At 45.8% G+C, this 21,586-nt stretch overlaps 1 protein-coding gene across 2 annotated transcripts in view; it reads left to right on the top strand.

The window, feature by feature from the left end:
- Nucleotides 1–21,586, top strand: part of LOC100120260 — a 90,166-nt gene that overhangs the window by 48,142 nt on the left and 20,438 nt on the right. For both annotated transcript variants that reach the window (XM_008218059.4, XM_008218060.3), the window contains exons 2-3: nucleotides 14,221–14,398; nucleotides 17,271–17,366. In XM_008218059.4, coding sequence (XP_008216281.1) covers nucleotides 14,221–14,398; nucleotides 17,271–17,366 — 274 coding nt within the window. The remainder of the gene's footprint in view (nucleotides 1–14,220; nucleotides 14,399–17,270; nucleotides 17,367–21,586) is intronic.

Raw genomic sequence — 21,586 nt, 5'->3', positions numbered from 1 at the left:
TCTCTCGTCGTCCGTCATCCGAACCTCAAGTATGCAGCCCAGTGTATAACTCGATAAGTCAGCTCGGTGCAAATAAACAGCTCCATCGACGTTCCAGCGAGTCTATAGCTGAAAGCAAAAGAAACGACGCGAAAATTTTCCAACAGCGCAGAGAGCGCGAATAAGCGCTTTGATTCATGGCGCAGTGGCGCAACGAAAAAGAAGATTCGCCGCAGCGCAGCGGTGGTAATTTGCGAAACCGCGCAAAAATTCTCCGTTTATCGCGTGTTTACGAACGTTTAATTTAAGAGGTGAAGATGATATAACCGCACGACGTTCTTGCATAATTGAATGTATAATGGGTCCGGGACTATCCAACGGGTGACGCATAGCGTTTCGATGACGCTACGCGAGCGCAACACTCAGCTGACGAGATGCTGATGATGGCCAACGCGCGAAGCGCGAAAAATTATCATCCAGCTAAGGTTAAACCGTAAATCAAATTAGCCTAACCTCCGCGTAATGCTTCAATTTATTATACGCGGCGAGAGTTGCACCAGTGCGGTGAAAAACCACCTCCAATTTAACCAACGAGAGACGAGCCGCTCTTGCATCGATACTTCCCGGAATTTTCGCGCGAAACGAGTTCGCGCGCTGCACATAACCGGCGCGACTATCTCGGCCTAAGTAATTGTTTACTTGGCGCGCGAAATGCACAAAGCGGGGAAAAACACGCATATCTCCTGGATTATAAATTAAAATTAATAATCCGCGGAAAGCGAGAGCCGGTCAATTACGCCGCGGAGATAATGGGAGAGTCGCGGGAAAAAAAAAACTGGTCCGGGCGAGAGTCTCGGTTAAAGAATTTCCGAAGCTAAAAAATAATTGATTGTGACTAGGCGCTGCGCGAATAGTCAAGACGGGAAACCGTCCTTTATACGCGTGGCGTGAAAATCTCTGAGGCTCCGCGAATTTGTTCCCGCTCACGGAGCTTAATTGTATATAGGGGCGAAAAAAGTGGAAAATATGCGCGTTCGCTGTATACATATAGGATTCGGTAATTCCGATCGCTGTGGGCGTATACGAAAGTATAACTGTGCAGATCGAGATAGGAGCGGAGGAGCTATTCTCATTGTACTCTACGGCCTTATCAGCGAAACTCCTCGGCTGCAGCGTTAATCCATCACGTTTACCGCTTTATGCCTGCGGTTACAGCAGCGCAAAGTATATGTATACAAGCCGCAGCTTTTTAGTGTGCGTCTTACATAAGAATGCGGCAAAAATATATGCCCGGACGAAAGCATCCAGTAAAATCGGAACGATTTCAAAGCACAAAACCGGAGAAACAATAAAATCGCCGAGGAAAATTCTCTCTCTCTCTCTCTCTCTCACTCACTCACAAATAGCATCGGCCGGAAAATATACAGCTCTCGGCTCTCAACGTAAATTTCCGTCCGAGTTTTTCTCTCTCGAAGCTCTCGAGGAAGAGGCAAAAAAAAAAGTCGGACACACAATCTCTAGTAAAATCAACGAAGAATTCCACATTCAAATCGAAAAAGCCGCCCGTGTGCTGCCAACCGCACGCACGCGTACGTATAGATAAACGCATTGCGCAACCTGTGCAACTCTCGTGTGTTACATGTAATGGGAGCCAACTCGTTGAATATTACGATGCCTGGCTCTAAGTCAGCGGACATCGGGATGAATCCGATTACGGCGAGAGAGCGGCTTTGCATAATGTTATTCGAGCCCGGAGAAATGACGAATCCGTTAACCTTCGCCGGCTCGACTACTTTTTTCGTATGGACGATAATACAACGTTATACGCGCATATTCTCGCGAGATTTTTTACAGACCCTGTTTTGGAAATCCGAAAAAAAACAAATCGTTACTGTTTCCAAGTAAATTATTAACATACTTATTTCCTGCATTCTTACGTAATCGTAATGTCCGGCGGGCTTAAAGTTATACAAAAAAATGCAGCTCAGTTTTTTCAAGCTCCATTTAGAGCGATAAGAATTCAATAAATTGTACAGCCGCGCAGAGCCGAGCAGTAAAACGACAGCGCGATTACAATTCCGTGCCAAAACAACTGTCCGGCTAAATTATATTTACGACAGTCCCGCCGACAGAGAGCGAGATCGTCGAATGTATAAACATGGTTATTATTTAATTAGCATAAAAATAACTACTCGCCCGCTGTCCATAAATCTCGCTAAACGAAGTGTACACACGCGCTCCCCTAGACACGCTGCAATAATTTCAGAAATGCATTAACAACGGCTCAGTAGCGATAATCGAACAAAAAAAAGCCTGCCACTATGACACACAAGCCCGGAACCGCGGGGTACATTCGTACACGCGGGCATAAATCACACGACGCGGTTAAAGCTTAAGTTGCGCGGACGAAAATTCCTCCGGCTCGTTTTTGCCGCCTCGCGCTCGAGACAATGTCCTTATCCTCGAGTGCTGCACTCGTTTACTCGATAAAGCGTCGCGTTCTGTTTGTTTTTTTTTCTCTTCTTTCACCGGCGGCGCGCGGCACACTTTTTTGCGCCGAAAATTGAGAAACGCCGCTCGATTTCTCGATTACTTCGCGCGAACCGCCAAGAAGGAGAGAGACAATGTACGACGACGTCTCTGTACGGCTGACCGGCGATTATTCTGCGAGGAACGGTTAAGCTCGTAAATTTCGGTAAGCGACGAGAGAACACATGTTAATGAGCTCCGATGCGAGGCTTTTAGCGCGGTGATTGAAAATATCGCTAAATCTCGCAACCTCAAATAAAATTTCCCCGAGCAAAGACAATACGAATCCCCCGAGTCATGTACGAACACACACACACACACACACACGCGAGAGAGCAGTTTCAGCTGTCCTAGCTGTATACACTCGGCGAGATATTATGCAAGTCCCGCTGCTCCAGTTTCAAAGAGCCGCCGTCGGTATTCCGCAGCTCACTTTCACTCATTCACCGCCACCGCCGCGCCGAACTCTTTTCTATATGTATACATATACACGCCCGTGTTGCGGTGTGTATACCTGTATACACAAGCTTCGCTCTCTTTCCTTTGCTGCGAGCATGTGTGCGCGCATGTCTGGCGGTACCAGTGCCGCTACTACTTTAATACTCGCAGTGCGTCTTGCTCCTTCGCGCGCATATGTGCTCCCCGAGACTTTCACTTCTTATATCTGTGAGGCTTCGGCAGTATTCTTCTCTCTCTCTCTCTCTCTCTCTCTCTCTCTCTCTCTCTCTCTCTCTCTCTCTCTCTCTCTCTCTCGCGATATCTGCGCTTTGCAACAAAGTGCAGAGGCGCGAGAAATATAGCTGTATTACAGTCGCCTCGCCCGTGTAGCGCGGGCTTTTTAGCGGTTGCGCGCACGTCGATGTGTCCGATTTTCCGAGGTGTTATAGGGACCGATAGAGACATCGTATGCGTGTGTGAGAGACGCGAAATTTTATACCACTCCGTGCTCGGTATACGTGATATTGTATATTCATTATCCTCGAGCCGAACGTGTCAATCAGCGGTAATTGACACGCCAGGCGTGTATCTGGTGTGCGAGTCTATTAAAAATTAATGAAGCTCACGAGAAATAGCCACGTAATTTATTTAGAAAATTTTTTCTAAATAAATTACGCGGAATGTTTGAGAATGTTTCAAATTTTTCAGTTGGGCCCATTCGTTTTGCAAAAAATTGAGCTGATGATATTCATTTTCGCGAAATTTCACGCTCTGTACTCGGCTCGTTATGCATATCTAAATCCGTTGCACACATCGCCAAAAGGAACAATGTAGATGAGGATGAATAAAAGAACAAGAGCTGCCGCAAGACACACGAAGCGCGGGCGCGAAGGAACGAAATAAATTATATCACGCTCTTCTCGCCTCCGCGCATCGTCGCGGCTTAAAAAAGATCGAGACCATATCTCAGTCCCGTATCGACGCTCTGTGTGCTCGTGACGACAATAATGGTAACGTGTGGCAATGCGATGGAATAATAAAATTGAATTTCCAGAGCGCAGCTTGATTGAAAAGCGGAATTGACTCCGCTAATGATCTGGGCGAGATAGATTTTTCATGCAGAGCAGCTTTTATTTCTACATCGGTATTACGTGCTCTTTATGTGTATCGCGGTGTTTGCTTTTATTGTTCGCCACTCGTAATAGAATTCGCTGCTGCTGCTCTTTGTGTCAGTCTCCTTTTCAAACAGCTTATGATTTTATAACGCTCGAGGGGTTTATGTGGAGCAATATCGAGGATGTTTGGCGAATTTTATAGGCGATTGTTTTTGAAAGGATTGGATCATAGTTGGTCGACGCGTATAGAGCCTATTTTGAAAGAATTTCAAGGACGATCGTGCTCGTAATTAACGACAAAGCCTCGCGATATTTTCCACTCTACTAATTTAATCAAATATTTAACGGAAAGTATCGGCCGCCGTTTCGAAAGCCCGTCATCGCACGTCGCATTGTTGCAGCCTTCGAACGTTATACACGCGGTAGCTTTTTTTCTATGGAATCTAATAATACGCAGTTTCCCAATGTCACTCGGCTATCGCAATTGCTTTTAGGAAATTCCAATCAACTCCTTTGCATCATCCCTTTTCAGCCATTATCAAAAGCGCGCGCTGCAACAATTTCCATTAATATGTAACAATAATGCGGTGTAGAGCTCGTACGAAATCACACAAGCCGGTTTAACATGCGCATAAATGAATTATTATTTTGGAGAAAAATAATCCATTGCAAAAATACGCGCGCGTGTAGGTATAGCCTGCAAGAAACGGCGTCTAAATATAAAAGCCGTAGTCTCTGGAAATACGTTTATGTAAAAGTTTAACGAGTTTCGCGAAAAATAGATGCACTTCGACGAGCAGCCGGCGAACAAATTTTTCCTCTCCGCTTTATCTAAATCTTATTTACCATTAAATGACTTTTACGGCAAAACGAGTTGACGTAGCTCCGTTCGCGAAAAAAGCGTCTTTTTGCTGGCAATTCTTATGTAAAAGTAGATTTTCTCCGATTATTCGTTGTACGCACATAGCTGCAGGGGAACGAGATAAAAAAATATTGCGACAGCCGAAAACCGTGAGACAATCGTCGACAAGAAAAAACGTATCACTCGGAAGGATCGAGATCGTTCGAAAACGTCGAGCTGTCAATCAGCCGTGCATAATTTCAACCAGGAACCGCCGATGTATCGCTTTCGATTTTATCGATCGCGATCGTCAACCCCGTGACGACCTTAACGTAATTCCCCCCGAGGAAAAGTCCCAAGGTCGCGGTTCCCTGGGCTAAAAATCGAAGATGTGGAAGGTGCGACGGACAAGGCCGCGAACTTCCGCGAACGTCTCGTTGCTCTCGATGCTTTATCTCGCGAGAGATACCGCCGGCGTATACAGTGTCAATGTCGAGCATTGCCCGGCCGCAGGTAGATATAATAATGACGCACTTGTTGCATCCTTCACGACACATCCGCCTATGCCGCGCGTGCACTTGCTGCAGAAAATGTGAAAGTACGGCGGCGGAGGCTTTATTGTTTCGTTTCTGCGCGATGGCCTCTCTTGGCACTTAATTTCAGCTCTTATTTTCTCGCCGGTTGCAAATTCGAATTTATTGATTGCGCGCTGTGTGGAGAGGCCAATTAATGGAGGTATGTTGGGGCTATTTCTCTCATCGTTGACTGGCTGTATTAATTGCTGGTCGAGAACCACCTGCTGCGAGGGATTTTCGGGGTCGAGTGGAAAGTCAAGGCTGGATTTTCAATGAGCTTTAATGACCGCGCATGATGGTATTTAATCGAAAGTCCTTTCACGCGTAATCCTGTTTATGCCCCTGTAGCGAAAGTTTCTGCAGGTGTATTCCTGGATTATTGTCTTACAAAAGCAGTGAGTGCAAAAAAAATGTAATTGATACTATTATTAATGCTGAGGGCACCCATATCAACCCCTATAAATAAACTCTAGAGCGTTAATGAGGAGGCCGCAATAAACGGAATTTAAGATCTTCGGGGAAAATTCACGAAGCTTACGTGCGAAGTTCACGCGAAGTCAGCCTTCAGAGTGCTGCACCTTTCACCGAAGAATAAATCGCGGCCCGGCTAACAGTGGGAGGTCCTTTTTCACTATTTATGTAATCAAAATAATTGTATGCATGTGTGTGCATTTATCAGGCTTTTTACACGCTCTCAGCGCGCTCGGCTTGTTACTTTTCTTCGGAATTCCTACACGACTTTTGAAAGTTTAAATGTGAGGCTTTCGTGTTATTGGTAACCTCTGACCCGCGCTTTATCGACTCTAATAAGCGACTATCGATATCTGGAAACGTTACGTATATGGCTAAGTATAAACACGAACATTATTGACGCTTGAGTTGTATAATGACCATTAAATCCGGGTGTTGATATTTTAATAAACCTTATAATTTTAGAATCAAGCTCAAATTGCTTTTTATTCTTCTCCCTCCGCTTAAGTGCTCACCAGGATTGTTTATCAATTACATATTCGCATCGCGCAGAAGATTGGCTCGTCTATACAAACCAGCCGTGCAGGCTTGATGTCTCATTCAGTCGGGAAATTTTCTAAAAGATGAGTTGTCTCGTGGAAATTGCGCAAGCGAATCCTCTCACACGCGATGAGATAAGCCACGAGAGGTGATTTAACGATGATTTTTAATTTATCGAATGTGACTCTAATCGATATAATTATGCAAATTGAAAAATACCATAGCGTCGAGAGAATCTTTCTGAAAATTACAGCCTCTCTCGCACGTGTTACGTGTTCTACTTTTAGCGAACTTCTTACCGTCGGGAATAATAATAAACGTTTCGATGCAGCGAGACTTCTTGTACAGCGTACACGCCCATCGGTGCATCGGAAAAAATGATTCGCAATTAAATTTCGAGTTCGAATGCGAGCACGTTTACTACACGCGGGGCAGTTAAACCGATTTCCCTGCTCTTCATCCTTCCTGATGCTTTACGTAATATAATACCGAGAGACTCGGGGGAATTTCTTCGCTAATATATCCAGAGCTAGTAATAGATCAATTACCATTTTGCATAACTCGTCGATTGATCACTTTCGTTTTCCCATCTTACATCTTTCCTGATTGACTTTGATAATTCCTACTCGTTGCTGCACGCACGCCCCTGTGGATTTTCCGGCGTCGAAAAGCAGCCAAGCTTCCTCCTCCGACAGCTTCCACATACCTGTCTCCCTCTCTCTCTCTCTCTCTCTCTCTCTCTCTCTCTCCTCGAGAGCCTGTATTTGCATAGCCCATTAATCACACAGGGATTGAAAATCCGCTCGTGTAACGTGTTGACAAACACGATTATTCGCCCCGTGTCTCGACTATAACGAACGGGAGAAAGAGAGAAGAAATCGGGTTCGTTACCCTCGCGGGGCCGAGAGAACTAGAAACAATTACAGGATCCTATAAAAGTGTGCCGGGTAACGAGATCCGAGGCTCGAGAATCGCGCGCACTGTATACGCACATACGTGTGCAGTAATATAAATAAAAGAAAAAATTTCCGCGAACGACTGCAGCCGCGGCGTGGAGAGCAATCAAACCGACGCGCCGAGAGAGTGCGAGTAGAACACCTCTCTCTCTCTCTCTCTCTCTCTCTCTCTCTCTCTCTCTCTCTCTCGCGGGGCAGATTTATGACGAGCTCTTAAATTAGAAACGAGCTCGTTATTAAAGGCCATCGGCTCGTCAAGCTCTGGTGTTTTTCCCTTCCGCGCTACTCGTTGCATCGCGTATTATCGTATGCGCCAAAAAGCACACGCGCATCCTTTCTTCCGAGCATTCGAATATCTGGAGCTCACGCAATTCTCTTATAATATACTTATTCGCGAGTACAAATCGGCCCTGATGCAAGCGCGATTTTTTTTTTCATTTAAAATCATTGTACATACGCCTCGACTGCGGTTTGATGCGCGTTCGAAGCTTCAGTTAGCACTGAGGATCGGCATAGTAGTCATAAAATGGCTCTGGCTATCAATTTTCGTGTCTAAATCGCAGCATTACGATAATGCCAATTAAATTATCAAACTTTCACGCAGACGCGTTGAAACGCGCTCTTTTTTTCCAGCTGCGAATTTCCACTCGAAAGTCGCTTGTACATAAATCATCGTGTACAGAGCTCGAAAGTATTATAAATCCGTTCGTAATTCGTCATATTAATACACTCAAAAGTATGCCGGTACGTACACGCCGCTGAATTAGCATATCCAAGTGCATTACTCAATTAACGTTTTCATTATACACGGCGCACTAATTAAAATGCATGAAATTCGCCGCTCCACGCGCGCACGCGCACACTTCCCCGCCGATTTTCCATCGAGATTGTAATCGCGTTTATTTTCACTTTCGAGCGCTCTTATAAAATCATCGCCCGCTCGCGCGCCGAAGAGAGAGAGAGAGAGAGAGAGAGAGAGAGAGAGAGAGAGAGAGAGAGAGAGAGAGAGAACAGTACAGTAGCTTATAATGCAAACTGCCGTCGTCGTAAAAATAAATTATTCAATTAAAAATCGATACGTGTATAACAAAAGAACTGCTTCTGCGTTATTACACACGCCAGCTCTAATTAACCGCTTATATTAGAAAGCGAATAAATCATCGAGTGCGGGATAAAAGACTTTTCGAACGATTTCCGAATACACCTCTCGTCGCCGCTGGCTTTCTAAGGACAGCCTACTGTGTGATAATAATCCGGCGCGACGACGCGCGTGCGTTGGCCATTATTTCGCGATAGGAGCTCATTAGCCGATCGTTATCACTTTTATTCGCCGCGAGAGAGCGATTTCACTGTAGCTACGCCCTGCTGTGTCTGCGTGTCCTATGCACGAGGTGAACGAATATACCGAAATTCATATAGAGCTTTCGTATAACGAGAGACTGCTGAGCGCTTTCGCGGTTGTGTAATAAAATCTGTATATAGCAGCATGGTTTTGCGGTATGCTCTTTGTTAAAATTCTTTAATTTCAACGCGAAAAGAAAACCTCGCTGTTTAACTTCGCTCCTGCATACAACGTCGTCGGACTTGATTGAGCTAGGAATCCAAAGAAATGAAACAGGTTACGATGCTTGCGAGGCTTTTTTGGTAGCTTGCATTTACCGGTGTCTAGTCTGCAGAAATTATGTCCTTTCGAATTTTTAATCTCTTTCTCCGTTGTCTGCGCGATCCTCGTATAAGCGATGCCATTACGCAGAAAAACTTCGCACCGTACGTCGTGCGATAAAAATTGGGCCTTATTGAGTGAGAGACGTAATCGCCGGAGAAATTTTTCGCTGATTGGATCAGTTTCGTCAGAGCTCTTCGTCGCGAGCGCGTGATTTATCCCGACTGGTTTTTTCAAATTAAATTCGCCGTAGCTTTTATCGAATTAAACTAGCAGCTTGCAATCACGATTTGAAAGTACATTTCCCGCGCTTGGTATATGAGCATCGAAGCGTCGCTAAAACCAACATCCCAAAAAGAAAACGAACGAAATCCAGGACAGCTCGATATCACCTCGAGCAGCCTACATCTCAGCAATCTAGCGCTATAATTCCAACGGAAAATCGCGAAGATCGGCTCGCTCGCGTTAAACCCCGCGTTCCTTTAATCGAGAGCGCAAAACGAGAACGCGAACGGTGTGTACAATAATTACACACGTAGCGATTGTGCGCTATCCCATTATAATGCGCTACCATACACCAACATGTACATGTAGCTATATATCCAGCTGCCGCGTCAAAGGCGTGGCGAGCGCTATGTCGAAAGCTCGAGAGTCGACCACTTCTTTCTCGCGACCTTCGCCGGACGAAAAGGAAAAAAAGTCTTGGCTGGGCATCGGCGCGCGGCGTGGGTACACGCCAGAGGGAAAGGGACGACGTAATAAAACGTTTTAGCGCCGACTCTCTGCACGCTCGCCTTTCTATATGCATATAATATATTTCTGGATAATCTACACTCCCGAGTATATATAGTAGTATAGTGCTTTATGGGGATGTGTGCTAAGGATTCGCGGGTATTAATGGCTTCGGATTGGCTGCGCACATACGTTAACGACTCTTTTCTCTTATATTCCTCTCGAAATTGCTTCTGAACAGAACAATTGCCAGTCGGGCTCTACGTACGCGGTGTTGGTTGGCAAATTCAAATGAGCGTATGTTTTTGTGTTGTCGGTGCGCGCGCGCGCATTTATCGCATTGTCTCACGCGCGAGTGCAGGGAGAAGTTCAATCTGTTGCTCTCGTTGCGAGATAATTACTGATTGTTCGCTCCGTACTATTTGATTATACTCATTTTTTTCGCTTCTTTTCTTTGTTTCCCCGGTAAACACGCTGCTATCCGTCTTAATTACGCTCGATAGATCGCCAAACCCGGCTCCTGTGTGAATATTCAGAGGAATTTGCTGGTTGCGATCTCGATTACCCTCGAATCGTTCGCAAATAGAGCTTTTTTTCCTCCACACGTGACAAAGTTTTATTGTGGAAAAGCGTGTATTTTAAAATCCATATTCCAGGCTCGCGAAGCATTAACGGCGCGTAACAATCGGTCTTAAAAAGTCAGTCGCTGCACTAATAAGAGAATAAAAATCGTTCGGTGGAGATGTTTACGATGTTTACCAAATGCTCGTGCGTTTGCGGATTGTTTACTGGCCACTTTGACGAACAATGCTTATCATCAGCGAGGACTGTAAACGACGAATGAACTTTTAATAGACTGCGGAGACTTTTTTCGATCGTTACGTGAAGAAACGCGCATAAGTGATTTTGAAAATCCTTCAAATTTTTATTGCTGCCGCTACTGGTTTTGATTAGAATAATTGTACTGCGCTCGCATTTGTAAAAATAACGACCATGCACATTAGCATACTTGAAATATGCATTTCTAATACCCCTCATAGTTTTGCAATAATCATCTTTTGATACGTTCCAATTCTGATATCGAATGCCTATGATCCCTACAGTATAGCAGAGTCGGCGTAAAAAATCGCTTACAAGGTCGGCAAAAAACAGCTCGGCCGCGTATACTTTCACGGATTTTCTCCGCGTACGATGAGGCGAGGAAAAATGATCCCAAGAAAAAAACAATAATAAGATCCCCGCACATCCGGCATCGCAGGTCAGACAAAAAAGAGATTCAGAAACAACCGCCCTCTAATTACGATGAACGGCTTCATAAAACCCGTCGTCGTCTGTGCATTCCGCGTAAGAGTCCTTTCCCTTGTACATATACACTCTCCCACTGCAGCAGCAGCTCACGCACAAGAAAACATTATACGCACACGCGACACTCAATTTTCTCGCTCTCACTCGAATATCTTACGTGGTATCGACTCGCGGCAAGGTCGACCGAAAATCCGGTTACTTGACAATGTTACGCAAGCTATTGCATTCTCAGCCTCTCTCTCTCTCTCTCTCTCTCTCTCTCTCTCTCTCTCTCTCTCTCTCTCACTTACATTCACACTTACAGTCGCCAGGCGCGTGTATAAACGTATACGTGATCCGTTCTTGCGTCGCGGCGGCGGCGGTGCACTATGTAAATTTTTATCGCGTCGCGGAATCGCGCCGTCCTTCTCTCTCCCGGCGTTCCTATTTTTTCCCTCTTCCAGCGCGCGTTTTTCCGCGCGAAACAGTTTGTTACTGTCAAAACTGCGCGCTCGTCGGCGATGCTCGTTGCGCAAGCGCGAATTACAGGTGTAGATGCCGTTTTTGGATCTGTCGCCGCGAGAGAGAGAGAGCGTATGTGTATGGGTGAGCAGCGTGTGTTTTTGCGCCACCTTGGGGAGAAAAAAAAACGGATTTACGACGGGGCAGTGCCGCGATCGTGACGTACTTGCGCGCGCTTATCAGTCGGCTGCATTTTTGCATTTAGAAAGCTGAGTCGATCCAGTTGTTGGTGTTGTTGTCGAAAGAGAGGCTGGTGCGAGCGGACGGGTTTTTGGATGCGTTTTCAAGATTTATTCTGCGATTTTGCGACGAATTCAACGGCTGCAGTTTTGTAAGCGTGAACTGGAGTGCTTGTATTACACGTGTATATGGAAGATAATCGTAAAAAAGCCGGGCAGATTGATATAAATAAAACCTGTTCTGAAAAACGGAACTCGCGCCCACTTTCCTTTGCGAATTTCGTTTATTTGGCGCGCCGGGTGTTTCCTCGTGGGACGTATACGTGTAACTTTTACGTTAAACCGCACACTCGCGTCGATTAAAAGTTCGTTACGATTCACGAATAAACGCTCTTTAAATTCATATATACACAACATTCAATTCGTCGAGAGTTTACGTAACCAAAATACGACATAGCTCCGAGAAGGCGTCTCAAAATTTCAATAATTACCACTAATAAGCGAGCAGTGCGCTGTATAGAAAGCCGGTACAACACACACACGTACTTTTCTCAGCGCAGCGACAAAAAAGAAAAGGTTAATCGATCCATTCTCTTAATAACTAGTTACCCAAGAGGTAAAAGCACCTCGCTCTCCCCAAACTTTTACAAAAGGCCGCTATCACTTTGGAAATGACAAAAAAATTCCAGACCGTGTGTACGTGTGTCAAAAGCACATTATAAACTATTAAATCGCGGCGTTGCGCAAAGTGCAATCACTCAGCGCTTCTCGCGCGGTCCCCGCTGTATGTTATACGCAAAACAAAGGAGAGAAAAAAAAAACGAGGATGAAGAGTGGAATTATAAAAATTCTCACCAAGCTCGAAATCTGCGGCTATATAACGAGCAATGGAGTCACCGGATGTAAATATATCGAAAGTTTTAGAAGAAAAAATAATTCACGGAGCTATACAGAGTTTTGGACTGACCTATTATTTTCTACATGGAGAGCCTCTGGCTAGTGAAGATAGGTGGCGCATGGGTATCTTTCAATCCCCTTCATCACAATTTGCCATTATGGGTCTATAGATATAACGATGGGCGAAATATGCCAAAACTGTCTTGTCGGATCTGCTGGCTTGGGCAACTCATGCTAAATAACTGCCTGTGTTAAGTTTTCTCAGTGTTCTTTGCATACTTAGTTTGATTCCAGTACATTATTTGTTTTTTACAAATTTGCACACCATTCACCCAAAGCGCTATAAGCCGTATCCATTATCGAAATCTCAAAAGCCAACCTCGTTACTCCGCGCCGTTGCGACAAAATCACGAATAATGCGCCTGTCTCACGTGCCTCGAGACACCGGCCATACGTATAATCGAGCCGAGCGTATTACATATCTAACGCGCGATTAGCGCGTCGATTAATTCGCGCATTTGCTGAACCATGGCTAATTATCTCGGGGCGACCGGTCGGTCCGTCGAACAACGACAAACGAAATGGACATGTAGGGCAGCCCCCGGAAAGTGATTAATTCCTCTATCGGTCCAGTCCAAAAGACGACGCGCGGGCTCATTGAAGTGCAAAGTAAATTGCCCTACGCTCGGAGCGCTAAGTGGGAAATTTTCGCTCATTGTAATCGGGCATAATTGCGCGGCCCGCGAGCGAGTTAAATACACGTACGCCGGCTTACATCATGTAAGCTGGATTTTCGTGCGTATAAAGAATTAAGTTATTGGGACAAGTATAATATTGGATCTTGTTAGCTCGCGCTCGCGCGAGAGATCGAGTGTGTTTTTCCTGGGAAAAAATTCGCGAGGGAAAACATTGCGCGCACTCGGCTTTCGACAAGCTTTCGCGTCCATCTATGTCTGTGTGTGTGTGTACATATCGGTTATAATGTATATGGAACTCGGATAGATGTTTCGCTATTATATCGACGCTTCGAATCAGAATTATATCGGCTCTCGGAGGCTGGAATTTTTCTGACGCGCGTATTTTCTTTGGATCAGCGTTACGACAAACCATTTCCATGAACACACACATACTCGGAGAGGTGACTAGATGCGGCATTTCGTAATGGCGTGATATTTCTGCGATGGCGTTTCTGCAGTTTTCGGACTTCCAATTCGCGTTTCCGGGAAATCCGAAAAAAGCTTGCGCAAACGATCGTTTTGTAAGTCTATTCAACGCGCGTGTATGCGTGTGGTCATAACGTTTACCTAATGATGATGATGATGATGATTGCGATAAGCTCTCCTCAAATGAGGTATCAAAATTCAAATGCAGTATAACCAATGCTTGCACGGTTACGTTCACAAACAGCCGTTAGAATTAGCATTTTTTTTTTGTACCACCTAATTGATTCATCAACACCTTCGAACACGACTAATCCAATGATCCGTTTCTCGTTTTAGGATGCAGTCAGAGGATAACACCCAGGAGTCCACGAGCCAGCCGCAATGCAGCCGGTCTGGACTTCGAGTGTCCCGAGGAGTTCGGTTACTATCCGCATCCGCGCGATTGCACGCAGTACTACGTCTGCGTGTTCGGCGGTGCCCTTCTCGAATCCTGTACCGGTGGCCTCATGTACAGGTAAGTTACTCCCAGGAAAAAGTCCTGGAAAATTGTGGTCGATGAAATCTTGATAGAGTCGAATTGAGATATTACAGCCGTTGTCATCCGACTTTCCGAAAAATCATCAAGCTCCAACAATGCCGCATTTCCGCGTGTAACTTTCCTCTATTTTTCACAAACATATTGCGCAATCGCCGGAGAACGTGTGTATATACAAGAGAAGGCGAATTTAATGCGCTTTCCAACAGCAGTGCATACACAAACTGCTCGCTCGACGATGAAAGAATCCGAGAACGTAAATAGCTATACACGACTTGTATAAGCTTCGTTAATACGTATCAATGGGAACATAACGTCAACGAGGGAAAAAAGAGAGGGAATACCCCATTCACAGCTGAATTATATTTCTCCGGCTGCTGCGGTGGCGGCGTGACAAACTTTTAGAAATCGCGCGCGTCACAATTGACGTAATTTTGAAAGTGAATTATAAATTGCGAGTGAGCTTATGCAAGTCCTCTGCTCGCGATCCTAATTGGGCGGGAACGCCGGTACAACGGCGCTGCTGAGAAAGAGATACACCTACATACTTGGGTACTCGAAGAAAGGTATTTTCGCCTGGCTTTCGCGCAAAGAAAGGTCGCGGCGGCATGTTATTCTTATATGGCCGCTGCGCGTCGTACTTTCGGGGCCGTTATGTATACCCGAGAGTAATCGGTTTACGTGATCTTTTCTTTGGGTTATTAAGGATCGAGGGCTCGATGCCTTGTGTACTTAACGTGTTTTATTCGACGTTATCGCGGGTATGAATAATTACGAGTATAATTATGCGCACAATTCACACAGTCAGAGCTATCAATTTGAATTCGAGAAACGTGTTGAGAGTGAAAGTGAGCAGAAAAATTGAGTATATTTTTTTTTCGTTTGTTCTCGCGTACGCACGAGCTTTCGATGATTCGTCTTGTTAGGCAACGATCTGCGAGCAAACGAAAATAAAATCGGTTAAATCATCCGCAAAACGAGATGCACGACGTGAACAACGGAAGGCCGTATCTCGCGGAGAAAAAAGGCGCGCGCGAGATACACCGCAAAAGTATTTATGACTCATTCTATGGTAATGAGCGCATAACGAATTAGCCATAAGGCAAAGTGAAATTAGTCGCTCACGCGCGCGCGCCTCTATTTGCACTTCCGCGCGCGAATCGAAAGTGCGCGCGCACGGGTGGATTATACATGTGCGCAGACGGCGCGCGCGGGGGCCAGAAATAGACTTTTAAAATAGCGGAGTATGGGCGCGAGCTGCCGGTTCCCAAGGATTCTGCGCCTTATGAGCTACGTGAGATTGCTATAGTGCACTAGCTGTAATCTACAGGCGTCTCCGTTGTCTAATCCAAGCGCGACAATACGAGTTTGTCATGCGTGTCGAATTTTCCCACGTATCTCGCTCGATCTCCATTATTACCGAGAGCGATACACGCACACGCGTTATTACAGTCGCACAGATAACGATCCATTTCACCGGCTCTAGCCCAGCTTGGAAAAAATCGGGCCGATATCGGTCGCGAATCGCTATTTGCTTCCTTAAAAATCGCCGAAAAATTAGCGACCACGCCTCGGTCAAGCACGCCACCGCGATCCCTATCCGCTTATACACATACACACACACATACTCGGTGTTTAGCTCGTGCGCGAGCCAATTAAGGATATAAGTGCCTCGCGCGCGCGCGCGTGCCCGAGACGCACCGCTTCCAAATACGCTCGCTCGCGCGAGCTGATTTATTTCGCGCTCGACTTCCGAGGAAAGCTGGCCTACATCCTTTCTGCTCCAAAGGACGGAGCGAGGAAGTCGAATGGGAGAAAAAAAGATACTTTTTAACGGATGCTGCGCGCGCCGCGAGAGGTGAACGATCTCGACTCGGCTCTTACTGATTCATTAGCGCGCGCGGGAGGAAATTTGATTAGGCTGTACGGGCTTTTGAAAAGCGAGCTCGTAATTGATAATATTGACGCGTTGAGTAGCATCTTTCACTTCACCACAATTAAGCAACCTATACACTTACTTAACTGCGCCGTACTTCTAGACGGGTATATACGCAGCTTTTTAAACACACATATTTCATCGAGTGCGCGCCGCGGAAAATCAGAAATCCATGATCGCAGCCGTTAAGTTTTAATTTCACTCTACCGCCGATGAATCCGCCTCTAAATCACCGAAACTTTTGAATTTCTCCCGCGCTTTGAACTCCGCGCTTCCACGAGACAGCCTGCATAGATCCGAAGGTATAAAGTAATTACGCGTTACGCCGCGCCGAGAGCTTCGTAATCCTATGCCGATGAATTACACACGACGATCCGCAGGAGCAGAAGCGCTTGCGCATGATATTTCTTTCGCCCGCATAAATTCAACGTTTTTTGCGCTGTGGCATTCGCCGCTACACGTACACTCGATAGACGGAGAGGATGCCGCGATTAGCGGCAATTCAGCGCTCTTGCGAATTGAACTTGCCTCTCGACTGGCGCGTTGCGCAAGCACCCGCGCGTGCGAGGGCGATACAATCTATCAAAATCGGAAAAATGCTCGAGTGGTTTATTAGGGATTAATTGCCGTATGCGGTGGAAGATTATGTACCGAACGGTTTCGCCACTTCGCGAATGAAAATATCGCCGGGATAACGAGGTACTTTTGAAGTCAGACTCAAGTACAGAAAATAGAGACAGCTCGAGCGAGAGAGCCATCTAACGGCATCTCTCGCGCGTCCTATCTCGAATTCAAGTGCGATTGCAGCACCTGTTGAACTTGCTCGCGCGCGTATATGCGTCCTCCCGAAGATTGATGTATTGATGTCCCCCTGCGGAGATTGAACTAAACCGTTATTCTCGCTTCCTTCCACAGTCACGAGCTGCAGACCTGCGACTGGCCCCGCAACGTCGGCTGTCCTGAAAACAGCTCTCCCTCCAAGGACATCGACGAGGATCCGCTGCTCGAGAGGTGAGTTTTTCTCGATTCTTATTTTTTCCTGTCTCTCTCTCTAATCACGCTTTGGAAAGTCGAGCCGCTTTGCTCTACTGCGAAATTTCGCGCGTTATCGATCGTCGTCGGCGATTGATCTTGCGAGCTGAGAGAAGGTAAATATATAAAATCGAGTTTAATGACTTGATCTGCACTCGCGTGACGGACGTATGTGAGGGTGAGAGTCTGCGCGGTTTGTTGTGTTAGGTATGTTATGAAAAAGTGAGATAAGAACATTTTTGCGCTGCTGAATTGTCGACATTGAAAATTGGTAGGCGTTGAACGGAGTGAAGGTAGATATTGTATGGGACTTGATAATAAATGAATGCTTAATAGTCCATTTTGTCGAAGTAATAGACACTACTGGACAATTTATAGTCTTGATTCGAAGCAGTGAATGCAGAACGGTTGCGCTGCATCGAAGTGGCTCGAAAGGAAACTTTATAGCGAATATTTTAGCCAACCGATCGATTCATTGTCAACCTTCGATTGCTTTTTATGCTATTTATTAAAATTATCAATTATGCATGTTACGTAAATTAATATCGCAGTAGTCCAATTCGTTACATAAATTAAACTCTAGATAACTCGGTCATTAGCAGAGATTCAGCAAATCGCTGTATTGACTTAAGAGCCGATTAGAAATCGGCGGCTCATGCCCGCATACGACGCCGATATTTACGCGCTCGATCAATTACAAAATGTCCCGTATTTTGACGCCAAGCGCCACACGAGCATATATCGACGTCTCATCGATCTTTATGTTAAAGAGCTTCCTCGTTCCTCGAGATAAACTTTCTCGGCGCGATATTTTGGCAGAGAAGGCGTGAGAGAAGTCCGTGTAATGATACACGCGCCGGCGCGCGGCTCGAAAAAAGTCATCAATCACTCGTTGAGGCGCTAGTATATACATATACACTCTGTATGTATGCCGTAGTGCATATTTGCACACCTTTCCTTTCTTTCTTCCGCTGTCTATGTGCCGCTGTGCACTTATTGCCAAGACGGAATCCTTTAGGTTGCGCAAAAGGCAATTAATTACAGCGCGCTTAACGAGTGATGGACTTTTTGTTTATTTTCGAACGCGAGATGTACAACGACGCGAATTGGAATCGGGAGATCGTTATCAGAGGTAGTTTGCGACAGGTCTCGCTCGATCGAAGTAGCTCATTGAAATACAATCGCTGAACAATTCCGCTGAAAATTGGCCAACTGTGCGTAATAACAGCCTATCCGAGCATGTCACACGCGTACGAAAAAATAGCGAGCTTATCAGGGCGCTTATTAAATCTCTATCTAATAAGCGAATCGCTCCAGATAGCCACGTGTACGAAGCGTAAGTCTATAGCGTGCAAAAAGCAAACAACCGCCGCTTCAGGTGCAAGGAACGCGTGCGCGGCTCGGATAGACCGAGGAGATAAGAGCACACTGTTGAAAAGCAGGAAAAAAAAACAATCAATGAATAATACGGTCGAGGCGCATTACGCTTTGGCGGCTCATTTAAATATCGCGAGCAGGATAGTCCTGTTGCGCAAGGCTATAGTTGGGCAAGCGCGTCGGCTGCTCTACTCATTAACGTATTGTGCACGGGAGTTAATCTTCTGGCTCTGTCTGCGTCTAGGTCTGTGAGTGGGAGAAAGGATCTTTCTAGCGTGACTCTCGTTACAGACAAGGCGATCTCGATTTCACGAGTCGCGAGGGCCGACTGAACTGGTATGGTCAGTGGGTCAAGTTTTTCGGGATCTTGAGAACACCAACGAAGATAGGTGGCGCCTATAAAATTCGAAAAGTTTTTTTCGCTGTTCCCCACCTAAAATTTGAATGTTTTCTTCTCTCCTGCATTGCGACACAAGTAAAAACCGAGCAATGCGCGCGCGTAGCTTCGAAACTCCAGAACTGATTAAGCCTTTGGCTCGAAAAGAATGAAACTACCTGCTACGCGCAAGCGTTGGCTAAACTACAATTTGCAGCACCTTTTTGGCAGGCCACAGTCATCGAGGCTATAAATGTGACTCTGGCAAAAAGCTACTAATTGCAGTTTGCCAATCGCGCGTTACAATGCGCGGCGCAAAATACCAAGCAGGGTCGGTCGTTGATCTCTCGGCTTTTGTGTTTTCTCCGCGAAAATGAAGCTATCAATTACACGAGCTCGCACGCGGCGCGGATGAAAAGCGCATTTGAATAGCCCGAAATGAAAATGCGCAGCCGCAGACAACAATTTCATATCTCACTCGCGGCTCCGTCGAGAATTAAAATCCAGCCGCGATAAGGAAATCCTCGATTTCGAAATAACGAGCAGCGACGCGCGCGAGTGTTGCCTTATACCGGAAACCCATCGAAGGAGATATACTTTCGCGTGGCGCGCGGGGGAGAGAGGAAAGATTCGCCCGACGCGTCTAAAATCAGCAATCCTTCGTTGCGCGTTGCGGCAGAGAAAGAAAAGACTGTATATACGCGAGTACGGCATAAAGAACAATTGAAACCGCAAGGTCTCATCATCAGCGTAGCATCTCGCGCCTACTTGAGCAATGCGCTGCTCTCTCTCTCTCTCTCTCTCTCTCTCTCTCTCTCTCTCTCTCTCTCTCTCTCGAGCAACAACGCCGAATTCGGAAAACGTTTTTCACCTCGAGCCTCCCGAACCGTTAAATTCGCAGGAGAGCGCGCTCGTTAAATTTCGACTTTCGTCACCTCGCCGATGTGCGTAGGCGTTTTCGCAACCTATAAAATTATGAGAAATTTCGAATGAGAAGCATAAAGAAACGAGCGAGTCTCTCGTTCCAGGATGAGCACATTTGTATTTGTCAGTGCGCGAGATAAAAAATCTTCGGCCACCATACGCTCCAAGGATACAATGAGCGTCGAGCCGCGGCGTGGATTACAAAATATATGCTGGATTCGTATGTATAATACCCAGCGAATAAGAATTTCCTTTGTTAGCGCTGCAGAGATAAACGTATTTGCCGAACGGATCGCGGCGCATTGAAAAAAGCATCAGCAGCTCGTTTACGAGTCTAATGGGCGAACGCTCAGTTGTATTGTCTATATGCAGAGCAGAAATTTCGATAATTTCCAAAGAATGCGCAACTGAAAAGCCTATGCGCATTGCGCAACTGTACCACCACAGCCCGGCCGTAGTGTAATAACGGACACTTTATTAATGGCCGTTGCGAATATTTATAAAAGTGTAACGAGCTTTGTCCAAATTATACGTCCACTTATAAAAAGTGTCTTTTAAGCCAGTCGTTAGCCGGCGTTTTATGGGCCGAGACGAAAAGTTCTTCAAACACTCGGCTGAGAGAGATACCGCGTAGCGCTGCAGCTCGTTAATCGATATGTAAATTTTAAAATGCCAGGCTTATTAGACGCGAAATAAACCATTATGAATCAGTTGGGAGCTACTGCTGAAGAGTTTTTTCCTTCATTTTCTTCGGAAAAGATTATATCCAGAGTTCATTGTCCACCAGAGCAGAGCGTGCAAAAACGCGGCTAGCCGATTCCATTTTCGAGCTTTATTAATCCTCGGTACACGCCAGCTGTTCTCCACACACGTAAACGATCACAGAGAGCGTAATAGACATGACTAAGAAAGGACAGTGCGTACGGGAGACGTGTTCCGCGCATTCCTTCATCTCTCTCTCTCTCTCTCTCTCTCTCTCTCTCTCTCTCTCTCTCTCTCTCTCTCTCTCTCTCTCTCTCTCGAGTGTCCTTTCCCTTCTCTAGTGCTAATTACGATCGCGCATTATTTACTCATCTTTTCTCGTTCTCGCACACTGCACTGCGGCTCCAAATGAAGAAACTTCTTCCGGCCGCGAGCGCTCCGTCCCTGCCTTGTTTGGCGAAAGGTCGTTTTTAATAATTCTCGCCTGCGGATTGGATGGAAATGATGAAGTAATCAGAGGAAAGAATGGATATGTTTATTAAATTTTTCAACTGGATTACGCGCTGCGCATTACTTTTAGAAAGTTTTCCCCGCTCGCGAGCGTATAAATCAAAAAGTCGCGACGGAAGAAACGTTTCAATAAAGTCGCTGATATGGATATATGAATATTCACGAGGCTGAAATAAGCGGATCGTTAATTAAATAATTCATATTTTTACATAATTCCAACGTTGATGCACGTAACGGACGTAACGCGAACAACTCAATCATGCACTTTTTTTCTGATATACCTCGACTCGACTCCGTCGGCAGCTCCACT

The sequence above is a fragment of the Nasonia vitripennis genome, chromosome 2 (assembly GCF_009193385.2).
Source record: "Nasonia vitripennis strain AsymCx chromosome 2, Nvit_psr_1.1, whole genome shotgun sequence".
Classification (NCBI taxonomy): Eukaryota; Metazoa; Arthropoda; class Insecta; order Hymenoptera; family Pteromalidae; genus Nasonia; species Nasonia vitripennis.
The sequence above is the reverse complement of the archived record's forward strand: the minus strand, read 5'-3'. Positions and strand labels throughout refer to the sequence as shown.